The sequence below is a fragment of the Daktulosphaira vitifoliae genome, unplaced genomic scaffold, assembly GCF_025091365.1.
Source record: "Daktulosphaira vitifoliae isolate Bord-2020 unplaced genomic scaffold, ASM2509136v1 Scaffold_1, whole genome shotgun sequence".
In the NCBI taxonomy this organism is placed as follows: Eukaryota; Metazoa; Arthropoda; class Insecta; order Hemiptera; family Phylloxeridae; genus Daktulosphaira; species Daktulosphaira vitifoliae.
In genome coordinates, this window is record NW_026099572.1 from 44,484,076 (window position 1) to 44,507,416 (window position 23,341).

General features: G+C 33.3%; 1 protein-coding gene across 2 annotated transcripts; it reads right to left on the reverse strand.

Moving 5' to 3' along the window:
* Window positions 1-263: 263 nt before the first annotated feature.
* Window positions 264-18,137, reverse strand: LOC126901091 (uncharacterized). Of its 2 annotated transcripts, none has more exons than XM_050677320.1 (5): window positions 17,868-18,137; window positions 1,812-1,973; window positions 1,324-1,525; window positions 983-1,261; window positions 264-908 (listed from the first exon to the last, which is right to left on the reverse strand). In XM_050677320.1, exons 2-5 carry the CDS (start codon window positions 1,921-1,923, stop codon window positions 626-628), a joined length of 876 nt encoding a protein of 291 aa, XP_050533277.1. In that variant the 5' UTR covers window positions 1,924-1,973; window positions 17,868-18,137; the 3' UTR covers window positions 264-625. The 2 variants fall into 2 exon arrangements, with proteins under 2 accessions (XP_050533277.1, XP_050533279.1); XM_050677322.1 differs by lacking the exon at window positions 17,868-18,137 and adding an exon at window positions 3,923-4,153.
* Window positions 18,138-23,341: the final 5,204 nt, after the last annotated feature.

The following is a 23,341-nucleotide window of genomic DNA, read 5'->3' on the forward strand; positions in this document are numbered from 1 at the left end:
TTTTTGACAAACTATACCTCTAGTAATTAAAAACATAGTTTGTTTATTATTAAATATAAATTAATTTTACAAATAATTTATAACATTTTGTAAAAGTTTTTATTCTTAATTTAAATAAAATATAAAGTTGTACATAAATTAATGTGTTTAGGTATTTTTTACATTACAATATTGCATTTTACATTAAAATTGTATACAAATAATTTTCTACCATTCAAATAGTTCAATGGAACATTAAAAAGTTATTATATTTTTGAAATAAAATTTTAATTTATAACAATATTATGAACACAACGGAAATTTATTTTATTGTTTCATTCAATTATAGATATTTTTTACGTTTAATGTTTTTGTAGCCTCAAAAAGAAAAAGTTTTATCTGGATGTTGACAACCTGAATTTTTTTAAATATTCAGAAAAAAATCTCAAAATTTATATTTTTAGTATTCATTAGTAAAACTGAAATATTTTCAATCAAGTTACTCTTATCACAATAACTTAAAATTATCTACCATAAAAGAAATTAAAAAAGTATTTAAACATCTATAACAATAAATATAAAGTATAACATTTCATTTTATATAAAATTTATTTACATTGCATAATTTATTGCTTATTATTAATAACTAATATCTTCGTCCATTCATATGCCGGTCTGAATGCTTGCCAATAGAAAAGCGATCGCTGTATTCATCATGGTCTGAATGAATGGGCTGTGGCGGATATTTTTCTGTTTTGTAATGTATTTCAGGTGTTGCACCAAAACTCTTTTGCCAATGATGTGTCCAATAGTGATTCTGCATAGCGACTTCTTTTGGGGTTTTGGCATCTCTACAGACAGTGACACAATAAATGAGACTACCCATGAGTGTTAAAAATCCAAATATTAAAAACACGATACCAAGTACCCTAAAAAAAATGCAATAGTTAATAATATCAAAGCATAAAATATTCAATATATAAAAATGATAGTGTTTTCTTACCAAACAAAAAGAGGTTCGAAAAACTGAATAACGATCACAAATCCCAGCGTGACCAAAATCAGTCCTAAGTTGAGCAATAACATTAAACAACACATACCCTTGGTGTTTGGACAAAACGGGTTAGGTGCTGACATGGTTTCTATGGTAACGCCTGGTTTGCGCGTTATCTTAGACTTTACAGTGGAAACTTCGGACGGTGCTCTGCCGTTACTTCTGTACGAATAGTGACTGGGAGCCCCTCTACTTCGATTGCTCTTATTCGTGTAATGAGAACCTCGGCTGAAATTTCGTATCGTATTAAATTATTTTCCATATGTATTACCACAGTTTGTATTATTCACCTCATTTCAGATGGCGGTCTATAGACACCGCTGGTCACATAAACATCCGAGTCTCGATGACTGGCTGCTGACCGAGCCCTGGAACTACTCGATGGTCTCTCTAAACTTCGAGATCTTTTAGATCTAGGAGTCCGATGACCGCGCGATGAAGGTCTATCGGTCGCAATGGTGTACTCTGATAACGTTCTTTGACTATCTTCGCCTAAAATATGCGTGACTTGCATTTATTATTATACTGATTAATTTACACTATTCAAATTTTATTTAATCGACTATATAAGATTGATAAAAAAAACTGAAGGACATTTTTATCATCATCATCTATTAAAGCCTTGTCGTTGAAGCCACTCCTCTGTTTGGCATTTTTATATATTTATTAAAATTTCAATGAATAATAATTTTATGTAATAAATAAATGTCTAATTAAATAATTTTCTATGCACCGGATCAATTAATTCTTAAGATAGTAATTAAACTATAATATTTACCATCAGTGGAGTACCCTCGATGAACGTACGGCAATGTTTCTGATGATCTATGACGGTGTCTATTTTCACCCGGCGTGGCCACATAATGATGTTTACTGACTCGCTTTACCATTTCGTTAACTTTTAAGTAAAAAATATTTCGTTTAAGATTATATGATTAACCTAAAACAAAAGTCGTATAAACTTATTAGCTATTTTCATAAAGAACGCATATATTAAATCTTAATTATGACGAAAAGTATATTTTTTAATGTTGCATTTGTTAGCAGCCATTAATGTCTAGAATTTAAAGGATTTTAAGTGTTAAGCCCCCAAAAAATAATACCATAGTATAATTACAGCGGCGTATCCAGCGTATAACTGGGCCTGTCCTAAATAATATTTATCCCAAGTACGTTTCTACATAATTACATCTAATTTTTTCTTTGAAAAACTTGTATATAACCGTTTAATTATTGTTAAATTATTATGTAACAAGAACAGACGGAATTCGTTTTTTGGGAGCCACGTATGATTCACATGGGTCTGATTGAAAACCGGGTAATAATTTATCAAATATATTAATTGCGCAATGTATGAACATCATAAATTGTGTTAAAATTTATGTACCAGGAACTCATGAGAATTATCGACTGGTAGCATTATAATTTGTTACAGAATTATGGAAGTGACCATTAAATAGCTAACAAAATGCTCCTTTCCGAGACACCTGGACATAATATGTCCTTATAAATTCCTGGTACTAGATTTTGACATTTGTTATAGAATACCGACATCGGTCGAAAGTATTAATCAGAAAACTCTTTGCGCGTTGCCTTATGAATTCCTGGTACGAAATTTTAATCTCGCACAGTCGTTTTTAATTGTGCGCTGGATATCCTACAAATAATCTGACAGATGTACAAATAACGTGATAACAGCTGCGACTGCCACGAAAGAGCAATTAAGATATTTTACAAAAAGGCGTACCCTAAGTTGGAAAGGAATTACACTCCTTTATGACAAAAGTAATCATGTAATCTAACAAGTGAACATCACAAAGCGATGAATGAGGTTTCAGGTTGAAACCTATGCAGTGAGATGTTTACATTAGGGGCTACTTGGGGCAGCTACCCCAGAGCACAACGAAAAGGGAGCCCCTGAATCTTTTGGAAACGTCATAGCCGATGAACCTGATAAAACTCGGGTAGAAATGTATGCAATGTTATTTATAATTAATATTCTTGCGTTTATGCATATTTTAATTTTCTTTTTAAATATTTTTTTCGGGGTAGCTGAAAAAAATTTTTTATTTTTGCTCAACAAAAATTTTGGAGAAGCATCAAATACAAACTGCTCCGGGGCATTTAGACCTTTAATACGCCACTGAACATATGCTATTCAATAGTATTGTTTTTGTCAAATCAACTCCACCAAAATTTTAGGTACTATGAACTGAGGACTGAGGGACGAGAAGATATTAGCGATTAATTTGAACTTGTGGACGTATGGAATTTGTCGTTTTTTGGGCTATTCATAATTTTTAATAATTAAATCATACTTCAAAGGCGTATAGTTGAAAATATTTTGATGAGACTAAATCTCATTTTCTCCCCCTTAAAAATATTTTTTTATGAAGTTTCATAATTTTTTTTTTTAATATTTAGTGCTACTAAATTTAAACTGTCGAGCTAAATTCTCCCACCATATGCCTAACACTTCCCTTGCAAAATATTAAGAAGATCTAAAGTAGTTAAAATATATTTTCACAATATAAAATTCAACTATATAATAACTACATCGTGATAACAATAACTCTTCAACTATTGTAGAACTGTTAAATATTTCATAATTTAGTAAAGTTCAACGAACAAAAATAATATAAAATGATAAATAGCACAAAAAATATTAAATTCCATGTGTTCTCATATTAACATAGCTTATATCTCCTCACTCTCAAACCATAGCACCTAAAATTTTGTTCAAGTTCATTTGACAAACAATACTATCGAATCACGCATATCTTAACCTGATATTCCATTCATCCATTTGTGACGTTTACTTGTAAGATACAATAACCTCTCTAAAAAATATCCCGAACATGGATTTTCGTAAAGTATATTTTATTATACCAGAAATTTATTGGTCCAATTTTTTCAAGAACTGTAGACATAACTTTTTTTTGTTCTTAGGAAGACCGGCCTTGGTTGTTAGAGTTTTTAATGATTCAATTTTCTCCAAAAATAACCCTTCTTGTAATTATATAATTTAAACAATAGTTATTTCGTAGCATTTATAGTTAACTTGTTTGTTGAATTATGCTTTAATTGTTTCACTATTGTATTTTACTGTTGATAATAATTATTAAAAGTAACAGTTATTGTTTTTCAGGCGTCATCCAAAACTATTCGGTAGATACCTGGGAATTTTCGGATGACATGGTCATTTTAAAGTATAACAATACTTATTTTGTATTTGTACTTTTACTATTAGACAAAAGGACTTCCGGCTTAACCGTTATTCTCGTTTAGTTAAAAAATTTTGCCTCAGTCTTCATAGTATAAAATATTCAAAATAAAATCGTCGCATGTAATGGACCGTAAACTTTATTATTTCAATGGTCGTCATTGTATTCTCATATTGTATGCCAATAAGTAAAACATTTAACCGGATCTCTCTCTGCTTTTTCTTCGTCAACACGTTAAAAAAAAATTGCGGTATGTATTTATAAACAGTACAATGATAGTTTTAAATAAATGCATATTTCACAGAGGATTTTAGTATCTAATAATACATGGAATATTAACGGGTTGATTGAGTTATTATAAAGTAAGTATGCTCCTATTTAAGAATGGTGGTGATTAGAACAAAAAAAAACAAAATTTTAGGATAAAAAAATTATTTGATAGAATGTTCACTATGGGTAACACTATGTCGGCTAATATTTAACCGACAAAACGTATAATAACTTTTAGATCAAACGTTCAAAAAAATATATATATATAAAATTTATGAATTGTAAATGTAATTTAAACATGGAAAAAGTACAATAAGAATACGAGTCTATAAAAGTAATCGGTTTAGAGATTGTAGGAAATGTTTAATGAGTTGTATTAGTAGTTAAATTTTATTAAATCGGTAGGCATGTAACAGTTAAACAAACAATATTGATCATTTATTTATCAAACCTTATTTGTTTTACTAAAAAATTCACACTTGTTATTACACTATGCGCACGTAACGTTCTTAAGTACATATTGAAATTGACGCCTATGGCTATGAGTGTGTTGCCGTCTGTAAATAATCGACAATTATAATTATTAATCCGTCGAATACACGACCTTGATGGTATTAATTACGATTTCGCTTATATGTATGCAGATTTACAATAGTTATTTTTTACAACAATTCTCCTACGTTTTTATTATATAAAAATACATCGTCTCTAATGAATAGAGCATGAAATTTAATTCCTAAATATGTATATATTTTTTGTTATTTTTATTTTTAGGATGTCCGTTTTTTTTACTCTTAAGCTAATTTATTCTTATGTTGTTTGCAGGTCAATTTTATGGAAGGGCAAATTTTAAATATTTTTTTTAACTAGTTAATAAGTCATAGATGAAAGTAATGTTTTAAACTTGAAGGTATTTCATCTCCGAAAGCCAAATAATTGTATCTATTCATTAATGTCACCTACCTGTATGTGATTATAAATATATTATATTAATAATCATAATTTGACTAATAATACAATATAATGAATCTTATAGTATTAGCTAAAAAAATAAACACTTTATATAATTGTTATTAAGACAACTCCAACTTGTATCAATTTTTTATTACAACAGTAACACATAATGATGAACGAGTAGCATAAAAAGCTAATTATAGCCAAATTAAACAATAAAGTCTAATACTCTTTTAAAAAAATCAATTTAACTGTGGCTATAGATATTAATGTGTCACGTGACAAATGTAAAATATGTTTATACAGAGTATAGAGAGGAAATAATCTAACTGACAGCTCAAATAATTTTTGATACAATTAACATTTCATCGTAAAAATGTTTTATATGACATGCATTCTTAGGCTACGTTATAATCATATTTTTATAATTTGTTTTTAAAAATAATATATATATATTTCCAAAATTTCAAAATAGTTGGTGTAATGTGCATTATAAATATACATCACCCTCCCCAGGTTGATTATATCTAATATGTTACCTCCGTGTACATTGAATTTTATTAAGTCCAGCTTGGCATGTTTAAATGATGAATATAAAAAACAAAGTAAGCATTGAATAACCAACCAGTAATGATTCCAGTGTAAAATTTTTGATGAGGCGCCATCAATCAATTCGCAGACATAGTTTAATGGTTACGGGATTGATTCACGTAACCTATTTTTTATTTGTGTGCTATAAATTATGGAGCACATAAATAAGTCACACAAGTCCATCCTAATTTACAGTCACGTAGCTCGTAAAGGATTATTGCTAATTATGCATTAGTTGTATGTGTGTATGATTTTCATATGACTATCTCCGCCTAGGATGCAAAAAATCCTAGACACACTACAGTCATTTTACTTTAAACAAGCATATTGAAATATAATTTTTGTGCGATTCCACTTGGATCCGGTTATCTAAATCTGACGCTGTTTTGTACGGGTTCGCAACAGCAATTTCGATCCGACCTGTTACAAACGTGAAAAAACGCTTGGTCGTTACAACGAGTCGGTTNTGTGAGCAATCCGACCTGTTACAAACGTGAAAAAACGCTTGGTCGTTACAACGAGTCGGTTGTTTTATAGCGTAATTAGTTAAGCTTATAANCGATCCGACCTGTTACAAACGTGAAAAAACGCTTGGTCGTTACAACGAGTCGGTTGTTTTATAGCGTAATTAGTTAAGCTTATAATGGAATCTCTCATAAAACAAACGCGTGTTTGCCTCATGGGAAATGCATACGTCCACCTGTCAAAACACAACCATAGCGATACCCTACGTGAACAGACCTCAGTAATCTCAGTCTCGTTAAACTTGAACGCCTAAATCATTCACATACACGTTTTGGCTGCACGCGAATATCACGGCCGAGATCTTGTTCAGTTAAACGCTCTTGTGTGGGTGGTTCTTCTTCGTGACAACTTGAATATTCGCAAACAACTCTGAATGATGAATTGTTGTTGAACGTTATGTGCCTCTTAGTCTCTCACGAATCGTTTTTTAGGAACGCGAGAGGCCCTTTTATAATTCTACAGCCTAAACCTCAGCTTAATGAAATAATTAAAAACGTTATATATTTTCAATTACATTAGATTTCGCTTATAAGCAACTATAAAACGACGGCTGGCTTACGAACAAACCAAATTTTTTCTACGGTACGTGTAATTAACCTACAAATAAAATTAGGAGAAAAAAGTTTTTGTTCATATTATTCGTATTTTCCTTTACCACGGGAGATGTTAAGGGTGTCATTGATGTCGAACAATTCGTTTTAAAATGTTCTACTTCTGTGTTAAATTAGTTAACATCTTTTTTATTTATAATCAAACTCTATCTACAAATTATCAGATGAACTATGTTTGGTCATATCTCGCAATGATGCGTCAATGTAAAAAATTATTGAGGGATGTAAAACGTAGCCAGATGATGTGATCAGTACCATTATTCATTCGACAAAAAGTTGGTGTTGTAGTTGGCCTAATCGCCGAGCAGTGTATCTATCTGTTTGCATAAATATTTATTATCTCATTAAGGTGATAAAAACGTGAACCAGACATGGTCCACCGGGTGATCTAAGCCGTGTCGTAATATTCTCGATGTGATGACTTGAGGTTAAAAACCCATCAACAGTGCTTGACGACAGCTCCTGCTGCAGTAGCGTCTCATACGGTTGGCTAATCATGAGGAAACGACTTGGACATTTCTCTCGGAGCTGAATAAGAACTGTGGCGGAAAAGGTCGCCCGCATCGGCCAAAATTACACGACAAAACCAAACGCCGACGTCATTTCGCATGCACAACGGCCGCAATCAAATTTCTATTATGATCGTGTGGACTTTATCAACAATAACCGATCGTATTGTACATGTTCAAATGTATTATGTAAAGTCGTGTTGTTTTTTACCATTACCATAATATTTAATATCATATTATACTTTCACTGGGAAACAGAGTAAACAATAGAGTAGACGCACAACAAGAAAGCGTTACACGCAGACAGCAGCTTCAGGTGGCGGTCGGGACGAAGGAGAAAAAACCGCTATTATTATTATTCAAACTTTATGTTTTTTTATTTTTTTACTTCCGGAAAATATTGTTGTTTTAATAAAACTCGTATAACGTCCGGCGGCGCTTGCATTTCAATACAAATATCCATATAACATTTTTTTTTTAACGCTGCTCGGTCATAATTGTGCCATTCATAAAACTAAGTTACGCGCCATTTGCTTTTTTTTTATTATTTAAACAAAAAATTCGACGTTGACGACACGATCAATTGGTTGTCCTTTGATAGTGCCGATTTCGCATAGTCTATACTCATTTACTGGCCGTAGTTGATAACTTCGTTTTATATTATAGAGAACCGATTTTACACGAAATATATATTATCCTCTGCGACAGCTTCCTCGACATGTTGTAGAAAAAAATCGATTAGTAACACCTCAAAAAAACTTTGATTTTTTTAAACAAATTATGCTGTCATGGTGGCGTTATTGTCCAGAGGAGGTATTCTATAATATTATCATTAAATTATACATATGCGATGTGAAACTCATGTCAAGTAAATTGTTAAAATGAGTTTATCAATTACATTATCGTTTTGTCAAAATTTCTATTATTTCAAATCAAAATTAACAAAGCAACCTTTTTAAAGAAAAATAATAACAATTTCACTATTCGGTACAATTTAATTTGACGTGCTATGTTTTTTTTTTATATGACGTTGTTATGTATCGAACAAAAAACTCCATAGGTCAACATGAAAACTCGATACAATCTTCTTTAGTTCTACGCTATGATTGATAAACCCTTCACGTTGAAGACCCGTACAAAACGAGCAACGTAAATTATGTTGTCTTGCTCTTCAGCCTTCACGATGTTAAACTATTACCGAGGGAATAAACCTGTAATTCTGATGTTGGAATGTTTTACGCGCCCAACGTCAGTATGATAATCATATACGTTAATCATTGCGACGATAAAAGATTTATCATAATAGTTTATTTATAATAGTCATAAGAAAGTTGCATTGACATGGATTAAAAAACTTTACTGATAGTATAACGAGATGAAATACATTTGAACGAGTTTTATAATGTCGTGTGGAAAATTATTATTATTACAACTTTTAATCGCTATGTGCGATCGCCGATCTACTAAACTATAAAAGTTAATCGAAGGATAATGGTTTTTTATACAATATCAACGAATTATACTACAGCAAATTATGTACCCATTTGACCACAGTGAAGTTTTTACTGTTGATCCCACTGTTTTTTAAACTTAAACGAGTCTAGCTGTACGCATTATATCCGACTGATTTAATGATGTTAAGTAAATTGTTTATAATAATTCAATATAAATAGAGTGAAATTACATCGAATCGATTAAATTATTGATGTACAAATTGAACGAATCGATAGAATTTCTACTAGAGAAGTTTAACTTAATCGAGAGACGACACCACTGACACAACTATAAAAAATCAAAATACAACTCCCATTACATCTGTGCTCGTCAGGCACGTAGCCAGAAAATGTTTATTGGAGGGGCCAACAATTTTGGGCCCTTGTATCATTTTCCATAATATGTTTACCATGAAAAGCTTGTGGGGGGGGTCCCTCCACTCCTTCATAGACAGTATCCCATTCTATGAATCTTACAAGTTCAAAATTTGTGTTTATTTTTCGAAAATTGGTGGATTATTCCAAAAGTTACATGATCTGCTATTTCCTTATTAATATCCTGATTAAGAAAAAGTATATCGAATGAAAAAGAGATTATTAAAAAATATTATTTCTCATAAAAAAATTGTGCTGATCCATACATTTTTCAAAAAGTTATAGCATTATAAAGTTAAAAATGTAAAATACAAAATCGAGAATTTTTACACAAAAATAGCATTCGGTAGCCATTTTTACCGTGAAGACAAAATTAACTCCGAAATTTTTTTAAATAAAATAGTACATTACGTTAGCTTTAATTTAAGATATAGATAAATTATCAGACTTTCCGGAACATTTTAAATATTTAAGCGAAAAAAGTTGTCATTTTAAATCCCCCCCGTGGACAGGTAAAGGGTCAGATTTATAAAAAAAATATATCAAATGAAAAGTAACGATATCATACATCTATATCAAAAAGTTATGGCAATTTTTAAGGCTAATGTCTTCGACTAGATACGATTTGTGATCTTTTGACGTATTACTGAAAGAAATAGAAAGAGCTGAGAAAAAGTGGTAACAGACACAAAAAACACATCATAGTAAAAATAATACCTTCTCAGCTTTGCATCGAAGCTAATAAAATAATGATGTGAACATAAGCTGATTTACTTTTTCAACTTTTATTTTTAACTTTAAAGCTATTAAGAAAAAATAATTTATTCCTAAATACTAATAACAATTAAGTTATAAAAAATTTAAAAATAAATATAAATTATAAACAATGTAAAATTTATTTTATTTAAAATTAAAAACAATTCCTGCCTTTTTTTAGTCATATTTTCATTACTATTATTTAGAGCACGTAAATAACAAATTAACAAAAACAAATAAATTACCTATTGTAACTACTAAATTATAAAAAAAGAAACAAATTAAAGATAAGATTTATCAAAAATTTTTTCATAGAGTATACTCTATCGAATTTTGTAATCAACTAGATTCTAATCAATGCAGATACTTGGTAGTTTGTTATCATTTGTTAGACCAGAGTTAAAAAAAATTTGCCTACAACCACGTTTGGAGTAATTGCTATTCCATTTATTATTACGTCTAGAACGTTATCTTTTTCAAATAACGTTTTCTATGAATATAAAAATGAAAATACAGCCATAATAATAACTGTATTACTCAATAGTAATCACAAATTAATAACAATTTCAATGTATATAAGGCCTAGCACGTTTTTGATAATTTGTAAAAATAATTGAATTTTAAATTTGGAGGAGCCGGCTCTTGGCCACATTAAATTTTAGGGGGGGCCAGGCCCACCCTTGTCTAAGTGCCTGGTGCTCGTCAGCATTCGAGTTATGCGCATTGTTGGAAAATGACGAGGAGACAAAACCGCTGGACCAAAACACATTTTGACGACGGCGACAACCGAAAATTTCAAAAACACAGGGCACTCGGCCTTTTTTTTAACGCCAGCGTCGATTCTCGGCGAAAACTAGTGAAAGTAGGTGTGCACCGTGGGCCACACAAACGCCTACAACCGGTCATGTGGTGGGTAGACGTCGTCGTCGCCACGGATGATGATGTCATTGCACATGTCGTTTAGCGACAACAGCGGCGGTAGCAAAAGTCGGTGTGTGTGTGTGTGTGTTATTGTGTAGGCAATACGAATACGTTATATGGGAACGGCAAGGTCGAACGTCGTCAGACATCCGGACCAGAATAACCTTCTCGGTTAAAATAACGTGTAGCTCGAAGGCATTGGATAGTTATAATAACTCTTGATAATTCCGATTGCAACGTTTTCTACACGTTATCAGGTTTTGCAATCAATGTCGTTGTTGTAACAAAAAATTCACTGGTCCGGACAGTTTTTATGTCAACACGAACGAATCGAAAATAACGTTTGATTTTTTTTAATCGTCAATCGGCGTTGCGCTTATCGTTTTTTTACCGCCGCCGTTGGCCGACAATAAGTACGACATCTCGATGTCACCGCGAGAACGATTTTCATATTCAAATATTGTGTCGAGCGGTTTGCCTGCGATTTTAAATGTGTTCCGCGAAAGTATCCTTGAAGTTTGTATGTGCTACTCGATTGCATATTGGCCGTATTTTGCAATGTGAACCGACAGGAAAAATCTCACGCTCGTCAGTGCTCATCTCCGAAAGTCTTGTTTTTAAAACGCATTGTTCGTGTGTCAGAGAAATAAAAAACCGCCTTTTCTTGGTAATTTACGTTTGACACTTTGTACGTCGTCCGCGTTCGAAAATACATGTGTAAATGAAAACGTACAAGTATCATAACGAGCAGAGTTTCAACACAAATGAAACATAATAACAAAAGGTCGTATATCGTTTACACTCAACGGAAGCGTATTCAGAACTCATTTTAGGAAAAGGCGACTTAGTTTTTTTAGGCGTGTTAGAAAAATGTTCGCTTGCAACAATATTTCCAAGTGACGACCAAGAATTAGTCTTCAGAGACATATTTCGTAAATATCGGTTTAATAAAATATCCGTGGGGGGGGGGCAAACACGCCCCTGGTACTTGAATTTAGAACTTTCCTTGTGTAACACGTTGCAGGCAGACAAGTTCAATGATTTCTCCGGAAATATTTACTATGCGAATGGGGCAAGTTGTTGTCAATAGAGTAACATGATCTTATCGTGTTTTGAACCTGCGCCCAGACTTATGTGCACGAGAACTAACGGCTGCGATACGTCGACTTGTGTCAATTTAAAATATACAACACTTTAAGCCTGCGGTTGGGTGAAACGACATTGTTAACGGTAACGAATCGAGTTCCGCCTGTGGAGTTGGACGGTTTTTCAATGTAAACACGCCCCCGCGTGTGTGAGTTCTGACACAAAACTATGAAGTGTATACGCGCCGAGCTCGTAATTTTCGGCTACCGTGCAGATTATAACGACCATAAATCACAGTGCCAACAGCCATACGATGAAAACGTTATGATATTTTTATTGTTATCAAAATGCCCCCAACCGTATTTTGCATCGCGGCCGTGTCATTACTGTGCGACGCTATGAGAAAACGGTCAGTGAACTGTGCGAGGTGTGAACGAAAAAGATCCTACGCGGGCGCGTTGACGGAGCCCCATACGGGACAGCGCCACGGGACAGCTATGTCTGTGCGCACGTCGGATAATTATTCATAAAAACGCAAAATGAAAATAGAAATTCCGTGTAACGCCTGCGGCCGACCGTATGCAAAATACCCAAGTCGGTGAGGTTCGCGAACAGCCGTCGGCATGCGACTAATGCGAATTCGTGTGATGCGCTGGACGTAATAAATAATGTTAACGAGGCTGTGCTGACGCTAAACTTTAGGTCCAATTAGCGAACAATTATTTTTTAATCATGTCACACGGCGGACAATGTGATGTTGCGGTGGTTCAACAACCGATCCCATCGGGTCACCTATTCGTTCGAGGGTGCTGAATAACGTGTACGGCGGCATCCATACGAGACCATCACAGATAACAATCGGCTTCGCGCGTTATCGGTGATTACTAGTTCCCTGCAAAACTCCGGCGTTGCATAACACGACTTCAACATTATTTTCTTTATCTGTTATTCCTTGAAAACTAATAGCCCGTTGTGAACGCCCGACTCGAGTCGGGTAGAATAACGGGCATGGATAGTGATGACACCTGTCACTAATCGACGTTAATCTAAAAGTCAATTGACACCACGATGTAAATGCGACGGGAATGTCGATTCGATAGAAATTTACCGTCGAGTTTGTCCGGTCGCGTGTAAGTGCTATTGTTTTAGCATAATGAACGTTTTATGCGCCGGCCGCGTATTACTCTTCATATTTACTGGAAGATAATGCCGTTATAAACGACCGTAGTTCATCATTGTGCACGTTGTAATTTCGCTCGGACTCGTTTTATTGGTAATTATTGTTCTTCCGACCGGGTTAAGCTGAAATTATACACTGTGGGAAGCGACCGGAGAAAAATCGCATCACTGAGCGACTACTCATCTCCAGAAACGTTTGTGTTACACCCGCAATGGACGGAACCCAGGCACTGTGTTGGAATTATTGGCGTCGGGTGGGCGTGCCGGCGTCGCGAGCACAGCGCCCCAACAGTATACTTCACGTCTTCTTTGATCTCTTCCGGTTTGCCAACCGACGACATTGCCATCGACCGCGTCATTAATTATTGTTAACCTCTTCGAGGGTGTGATCGGAGGCGCACCTATTGTTAGCCGTTGACTATAGTAACGCTGCCATATGTTTTGTACAATGTGTTCGCCCTACACAATCGATTGTACCGCGGGCCCACAGTGTCGCGTGTAAAAATATCAACCGTATCACGTTAAAACACATCGTCACTGTTCTACGTGGCGCCCACCATTAATTACTGTAATAAAAAAATCGTCATAGTCCATGACACGCGTTGCAACCGAGCGTGGAACTTGCACACATTGTGACCGTTTCAGACGTTTTTCGCAGTCGACAGAATTTTACCGAAAGACGACCGGTGCGGTTGAACGCGTCGCAGTGGAAATTATGAAATATTATCGTTTTGGTGTGTGTGTGCGTGCGCCTTGCCGCCAACGATGGTGAGAAGATTGAACGTTTCGTAACAATCGATGCAAATCGTATTTCACAGCCGGCCGCGGGGTCGACAGTGGTGTTGGTTGTGCCACGGCAAACAATCACGTTCGGTGCACGACCAGAGAGAATCGGTAATGTGCGCGTTTCCAAGGAAGTCGATACTTATGAACTCCAGTAGACAACTGCTCACCTAGCCGTCGACGGTAAATGCGACGCTCCACACAACGTTTACTTTGCACGGCACAAGTCATTCACATGCATTCGTCAGTCTATGAGTAATCGGACACATACACACTTCAGCAAAGGTGGACGTAAGGCTGATGTAGTGTTGTGTCGAAATAGACACAGTAATCGCGGCCAACGATTTTTAGTCTTGTACTTTTACAAATGCCGTGTAAAAAACTTTATGGATAAAAACATTTCCAAGTAACAATCAAAGTGCCGAGTTGTTACAATCAATTAGTAGTCACTTTAGCAATAACATTCGTACGTATCGGCCTGTAATAAAATCGTTGTGTTTCGATTGCGGAATCCTTTTGCAATTGTCAATTGCCGTTTGTGAACTGTTCAATTATCCACATTGGGACGGTCGAATAATGACGTGTGTTGGCTACAAAATCAAACGCCAAATGTACTTGTTGCAACAACTTCTGAGGTTTTCCATTCGGTAAGTCCACCGCGGTCGCAATTGTTTCTCGAAACTCTTGTCGAAAAACTGTGCGTGATTTGTTCGTAAAGTCGTAGTAATTGTTTCCGAAAATAATTAGGATTACTGAACAAAGAACGCAACCACAACCTTGACAAAAACGATCAATCAGATATCAAACGATCTCCAGCCGAGTGTAGAGTGACTGTGTGTCTATCGTCGAGACAATCAAAATAAGTCGACTTCCAGTACTCTATTGGTTCCATTGTGTTTTGTAAGCACAACGTTTTCCACGTTCGCGCGAGGCCCAAGATGCGATATGGTCGTAGGCACAAGACATTCGGTCATGACGAAAACAAATCGCCGACGGGTTGACCCGCTATAATAAACCTAATTTGCATTTCCATTATTATTATTACTAGTGTGTATTGTAATAATTCCAAGTTGCGTTATTGTTGGCAATTTTCCATCGACCCGAAAATAGAAGGTACACATGTGCGGTGCTAATTAAATTTCGAACGTGATCGATCGGAATGCTGTGGTGGACTTACTGCGGGTGTGTAACGATTAGCTTTTAGAATTTATTGCTCAAGACTCGACTCGTGACTCCGGCTCGGCATTAGGAATTAGACGGTCGATTCCCATGTCTTAGTGTTTTAGTCAGAACTCGGAAACCGCACCGCTACCGTATGACTTGTGTGTGACTCGACAAAAAAAAAAAAAANATTTATTGCTCAAGACTCGACTCGTGACTCCGGCTCGGCATTAGGAATTAGACGGTCGATTCCCATGTCTTAGTGTTTTAGTCAGAACTCGGAAACCGCACCGCTACCGTACGACTTGTGTGTGACTCGAAAAAAAAAAAAAAAGAGGAGGTTTTCAAATCCATTAAGATACTCGCCTCAATAATTATTGTCAGAGACGACAAATTACCGACGGCGGCGACGACGTAGGCGCTTATTTTCTCATGATTCGGTTTGCATCAATCGCGAGAGTGTCACGTTTCTGGTTACACGTCTTGCTGCCCGTCTGTCGTCTGATAAAACGGTCTTCCGCAGCCGAATCTAATTGCTCGCACTCGCCTTGTGTGACATTAGGCTTGCCGAAATGGTTACACGTCTCTTAATAATCTCCGACACGTATTGTCGTAAGACTCATAACCTGACATTCTCCGGAGGTACTTCCAAATACTCAACCAATCGGTTGAATCAACGGTATTTGCGGACGCGCTAAAACGTGGAATTTCTCCGCTGGCGATTCACACTGGACTAGTACATTGTCGAGCGATTACACAGAAAAAAGCCATAATAATTGTAGTGCATAGGTTTTTAATAAGTACACTCTGAAAGACATTACGGTCATCGTCACGGGAGTCCTAGAACTTAAAAAAATAATACGTCACATAGCTTCTTGAAATAAGAAAACAAAACATAACGAGACAAAGGTAATTCCAGGAGATAACCGAGCAATTTATGTATACCTAATAGGTACTACCAATATGTTACTAACATACATATGTAATATGAGACTTAATAGAGTGCTTAACGTCAGTTAAACGCTGCGACATGTTTTCTGTCCCGAAACAATGTTAAGAGTTCCATTAATTTTCACGACTACCGAGATTCAAAAAACGATAATCACCAAACAGCGGTCTGCCTAACACTTTAGTTAAAACAATTCATTTCTTTAATCCAAACATACGATTCAAATTACAATCACGATCCGGGTGTGCATTATATTTTTATAATCGTGCGAAGTAAACTCATTCGTTATAACCTATGCCTAATAATTGTTGCGCAATACTTATTATTGTAGTTGAAGTGTGATTTATTATGCTTTAAATAGAATAATGAATAAAAAAATGCAGCCATAAAAACTATTGACATCTAATGGAAACGCATTGGGTTTCAAAACCTAATTATGCGTAACATAATTTATGTTTTTAATTAATTTTTAAAGAGTTTTGAATATACTCGAAACACGGTAAGTGTTATAGTCCGATTGTTTAAAAGCGCGTGGACAGTTTCACACGTATATATTGTATAATTTTATTTTTTTAACGTTTTGATTATGCAACACAGTTATACACGAGTAATTAATACGAAATACTTTTTCCGATCAAATTTGTTTATTATTCTCAATGTTTATTGCTTTTAATTACTAGGTATGAATTGAAACTCTGAGAAATGCGATTAGGCCTGAGAAAAAAATGTATGACATAATAACACTCGCTAATAAGGCAAAAAACAAATCGTTTGAATTGAACATACACGAACAACTCTTTTATGTTGTGCGCCATTTGATTGTCGTCATGTAGACCACAGCTGGTACGTTTGTATTTATGCAATGCGATGAGTTTTTTAAGAGGTATTAAAAGTTAAGTCACGTGAAAGCAACCAGCTGCTGGCCTAGGGCGTCTACTACTCTATAATATTATTTACTATGTGATTATCAAAACGCAACGTGAATAGATAAAATTTGTAAGTGTTATGTAAACATTGCTGGATATACCGAAAACCGTAAATAGCATTTCACATCTATGTAATTGAACTGCTGTTTGATTGATTTCAAAATAGAAATTTAATTATAAAACTAAATTGCCACTTTTAAAGTACTAAGAGACCTAATGATACGTATAATAATAATAAAAGCCACTAGACAAGTAGTCGTTACGGATTTCCTTGAACTACCATAACAGTCGTATTGACCTTCTTATTGTCTGTTTCAAACGTGTGTGATATATTATGTCATTAACATATGAACTACATTAATGTCATTGATAAGCACACGTTCGACTATGTTAATAAAGAAAAAGTATTTAAGTAATAACACGCGTTCACAGGTTGACTAATGTTTTGTTTGTCTTGTTAGAACTTGAATGTTCCGAGTTTCACGAGAGTAAATTAAAATCTACGCAAATTGTCTACTTACATAATTTGTTACAAGTTTATTTTCATAAGATTGTTTACGTCGCGTGGATTGAAATTAAACCAATATCACGGTCACTGATACACACCAAAATTGCAAAAAACATGATTAAATGTGCGGTCACCTAGTTCGGATAAAAACCAGTCGAATTGTAGTGTTTTATTAATTCGAATAATAAAAACACGGCCGACTTGAGTTGATGGATGAACACAAGAGCGGTGACTTAAACGACCGACGGTGCCGGCGTGAAGCTCATTACTGGCGCGCGGCTACGGTAAACAGGTCTCTCGTGAATGGCTTTGAACGGAGAAGAGCGCCCTACCCGTTCGTCCTTCCTGGTCCATTGCTTCATTCACTCGGTTTACACTTTACGACGCCTACCGGAATGAAGTAAGCTCTGTGTGCACTTGCTCCTAACACCAAATTAGGATCTATAACATGTATATTGTTTTATTATCGAATAATGTACTTAAGACCCCGCTGCGAGAGATATCAGTGAGTTTTTTCAAGTATTTAATTTCTTTACAACACATACTGATTGACAGAACATTAGTTCATTACCGAGAGCGTTTTATTAATATTACCAATGGATACATTAAACACAAGTGTTGTCTAATAATGATTGAAGGTCTAACTCTTCGGAAAATATCATTGCTATTGGATATACTTAATTCAGTACACGTTATTTCCAAGTATAAAAGTCAACGTGATTAAGAAAGTGTTATATTAGTTAAACATATAAACATCCATTTTTAAAATATCCAAAAAGCAAAAACTTTATAACAAAATTCCAACATTCAACAACGTATTAGAGATTTTAGGTAGTTACTTTTCCTTTTGTATATTAAACATATTTATTTTGCTTCTTCGTCAAATTTGGACGTGTTTGATAAAAGTGCCCACAATAGAGAAAAGGCGGTACATCATTTTTGCTTTTCTAAAATTGAGTTTCATAATGTGCTTATGTTTTGCTCATTGACCAATAGTCGATCTTTAATTGCTAAAAAACTTTCCTTCTAACATAAATTTTATTTAAATGATTTTATGAAGGCGTTTGTCGACAGTTTAAAAAAATATCTCTTTTAGTTTGAGTTAACATTGATTTCATGAATATAAAATATAAATTTGCAAAAATATTTTCATAAGCCAATTAAAACTTAGTTAAGATTAACAGTACTTTACACAACAATAAAGGAGTTAACGAAACACGGTAACAGTTCTAATCGTCTATTTGAAAAATGATAAGTATTATAAGCTCTTAAAAGTAAAATATGCGCCTGTAGAAAAAATGTCCATAATCTTACGGATAGTAACATGTATACGCTAATATTTTTATGTTCGACATCATACATAATATTTATTATTTAATATTCTTTACAAGATAAGGTATATACAGAAAAAATGCGCAACAAACTAAACGTTTTCAACAGTAGATCAATGTAGGATCTTGATTGTGGGCATATAATTTATAAGGCTTCAGAGAGAGGTACAGTTAGTTGGCAGTAGCTCAGTTTAATTTATCTTGTGGTTTAATTATGACCGACCTGATATTATGAAATTTATCCGGATCTATAAAAAAAAGAGCAACTTGAGATTTTATTATGCAATAACCGACTTATTATATGGAAATTGGCCATGTAAAATAACCAGTTGTTTTCTTGTGGAATGCAAATGAAACGGTTGTATCAACAGCGCGGAGGTGAGGCCTTGTCGGCGGCGTAGGACTTTTTGGAAGGCTAAGACGTTGTGTTAAGTTTATCAGGATCGTCCGGAAATGCAGTCAAATACTTCTGTAAAATTATGATAAAATACGCTTACATTAGATAACATTATTTATCATCTATACTTTGAAAATTTAGGGCAAATTAATGTGACACAATTATTATCCATTATAGTTCACAGATTACCTATTCAAAGTATCGGGTTACAATAACGGTTTACAGTAACATTGTGCATATTAGATGCCGGGAAAATAACATGTGGTCAATACGACGCAACGACACGTGTTGGGCAAGTCGGGAAAAAGAGTTAGCTACACTTTTCATCTCGTTTATAACGAAAACGTAAATGTTGTCAAGGTGATGCAAAGGTTAAACAATATAAGCACGCAGAAAATAAATGTCAAATTTGTTTGACTGCAACTAGTAGGTCTATGAATTACATAAATTCACGAAATTTGAATAAATGGTACACAAATCATCTGTTAATCTTTCCATTCTTTGACCATTCGTAGTTCATTTTTTTGTGTCACAATGTCCTAAACGCAAATTGAGGTTTATCTACGGTCTATAAATTTCAAATGTCTTTTAACGCAGTGCGTAAACACTTGATTTTCTTTCCTTTTTTTTGTACAGAATATTTACTAAATTCACGTCAAATGGTGTTTAATTCGGTATAATCGTATATATAGGTACACGATTATAGGTACACGATTATAGGTACCTACTGAAATACTGACCTTTCTGTCACAGTTGGCCGCACTCGAGTTTTTTAACATCTTTTCCGACGTTCGTGTACCGCATTCGTTTTTACCATTATAAACAGATATGTGTATAGGACTATATGGAACATAACAAAATTATTTGTTCCAAATTCGCCATTATTTAATTTATTCCATACTATGATGCATTTATGGCTGAAACTCATCCGAGTTGAAAATTATTAGACCAGCTTTCATCTGCGAAGTACGTTTATACATTGTATAATATGTAGGTGAGTCCATAAAAGCAGTTCTATTTAATTTTAATTTTTTCATCACGCCCATTCAATTATTTTTATGATTATCTATACGTTTATATTTAAAATATAGATTTACGTTTTTACAATAGACGCTGACCGCAATTTTTAAAGCGCACAAAAAATACTTTTTTTAATTAATTATTATACGAATTAACATTATTATGTCTTACGAAATTTATTTATTTCCAACTATTACAAAAATGATCTCCTCGAAACTTAAAAGCATTTTCCTTAGTAGACTACTCCCAACAATTTTTGTTATTTAATTTTATTTAGATAACAAAAACAGGACCAGTAAATGTACGTTAAAACAATATTGTGGGAAATTATTTGCTAAACCTTACACTTTGGCAATCCTAAATATACATAGGTATTTCAATGTCGCAATTTAACCTAAATAATCCCATCGATGATCAAATTCTTTTCGATAATTTGTACTATTGTTTTAATTTTAATCGTTAATAAACTGTCAACACTAACTTTATAAGTACTTTCAACAACAAAACGTGGGGAAATTACTTGCCATAATTTTCCATGGTCTCTAAATTGTTATGTACTTATACGTGATTTATTTTTACATACAGATGTTCGACAATGCACAAATTTGTAGTTTTTATATATAGAGTAATCAATATTTAGAAACTTTGAATATTTTATGTTCAACAAATTGGAAATCATCTAATATTTAAATAGGTTATATAAATAATATAAAAATAGGTTGCTGAGGTACACTTAAATGAAAAATTTGTCAAATAGTTGTTATTCTTGTACTTCTGCTTTCATGTAATCGATTCAAATCGACTGCTATTGGTAGTTTTCCAATTGATTAATAGTTGCGTTTTCAATCCAGATTAGATCTTAATTCAGATATTGATAAAAGTCCATAATTAAAAATATATTTTCTGTAGGTATCTAAGTAGTATGATACTTTTTAAGTTTAGAAGAAAAATTCTAAGTCTATTAGACAATACAGTTTTAAATCAATGAAATTATGTTTAAAAGTAATTTTATGTTATACGAAGTTAGTTTAATCACATCCATTCAAATAAAAATGTATTACAATAATTTTAAATACATTTTTTTTTTTGAGTTATTTTAATAATTTTGCTATTTTTTACTTTTAATTTTGTAGCTGTAATTAAGCAAAATTTATCAATTATTCATTTTTAGTTTTCTATAGTTCAACTTTAATGATAATTTATTTTGGCTAAGTATTTACGACATGGTAATGTGTACATACTACAATGTTTCTCTAGAGCGTACAGAGGCTTCTTATAAGCGTTTTTTATGGATAATCCTACATAGCACATGCGTTATTTTACAACAGTATAATAATGCTACTTATTTAATGTTTAGCATAGAAAAGGATTGTTTTGTTTTAACTTTAAACACAACTTCTAATTTGTTTCTAATTTCAAAGAATTCCTTTTAAGCATGTTAAATTTATCAGGATAGGCGTCCTTCATAGACGTAATATAAACAAAATATTTTAATTATTTTTTTTTTATTGTGTCCAACGCAGTCAATATAATTTTATAACAATATATTTATTAAATTAATATTTGCATGCTTAACTCTCTCAACTTGTGCTGCGTCTTGATAAGTTAATAATGAATAATATAATAATAATAATTATTACGTTTAATCAAATGATATTATCTCGTAGAGTAGTAAAAATGTACTTAATTTATCACCGACACAATTAGAGTATTGTTCTAGGGGAGGGATACACAATACAGAAAAATGTTCACAAATAAAAAAATATTGAATTTTCATAATATAATTGTTATTTTCTAGAAAAGCCACCCTCCTCATATCCTTTAATTGTGTTTTTGTGGCATATGTAGAATAATTTTTGAGGGTATTCAAATTTTTAAAGTAATTTTTTCGTTTTTTACTCAGTAAATGAGTATTTAAAATTATATGGATATTTGTATTATATTAAAATAGGTTAAATGAAAAACAATTTTTAACGTTACAGACCCGGAAACGCATTAATCACTTGTGTTTTTTCTCTATTATGTACATATGCGTGCATTTATTTTTAACGTTATTACAAGATCGGTCGGATGAGCACGTCGTGAATCTATTGAAAACTCGACGGCTGTTCGTCGGCGATAAAAATAAGTATAATTTATTTATTTATAACAGCAAATAATTTATGGACATGATAATTAAATAATTATAAGTCAACTTCATTTATTAGTAATGCTTTTTTATCTGTTTTATGTGTAGAGTAGCATTTAGAAAATTTGCCACCTATGAAACATTTTGTAATATGGTAATAAATTAAAATAATTATATATTTTTTACTTATCACCTCAAAGAAAAAAAAATTTAACAATAAAATGATTACCTGACATTCAAAAATGTATATAATACTGTTTTCTTTAAGTAGTTCTAGGGTTAATCAATGTCATTTATCCATGATAACCTAAATTTTTTTTAATTTTCAAAGTTTTTTCTTTATATTATATTTAGATAAAAAAAATCGTTAAATGTAACTTTCAATTCTTAGAAAGCTGATATAATCCTCAAATCACTTTTTTTAACTCGCAAATGTTTTTTTGTGTATATATAAACACTGTTGGATTCAGGGTGTGCCGTTTAACGTTTCACTAGAACATTATGTGTTTAAGTTGTGCTATAATAACATCCCTGCAGAGTTGTCAGCCGCAACTTACAATGAGGAGGGGCAAAGGAGAAGTATAGAATTGTCTAATAAGTATAATTGAAAA

Bases quoted from the DNA above. Each gene is read 5' to 3' on its own strand.
- LOC126901091 (XM_050677320.1), bottom strand. From the start codon at position 1,923: ATGGTAAAGCGAGTCAGTAAACATCATTATGTGGCCACGCCGGGTGAA. The intron at 1,526-1,811 runs GTAAATATTATA...CGCATATTTTAG, and splicing joins TCGAGGGTACTCCACTGATG to GCGAAGATAGTCAAAGAACG. The intron at 909-982 runs GTAAGAAAACAC...CATTTTTTTTAG, and splicing joins TTCGAACCTCTTTTTGTTTG to GGTACTTGGTATCGTGTTTT.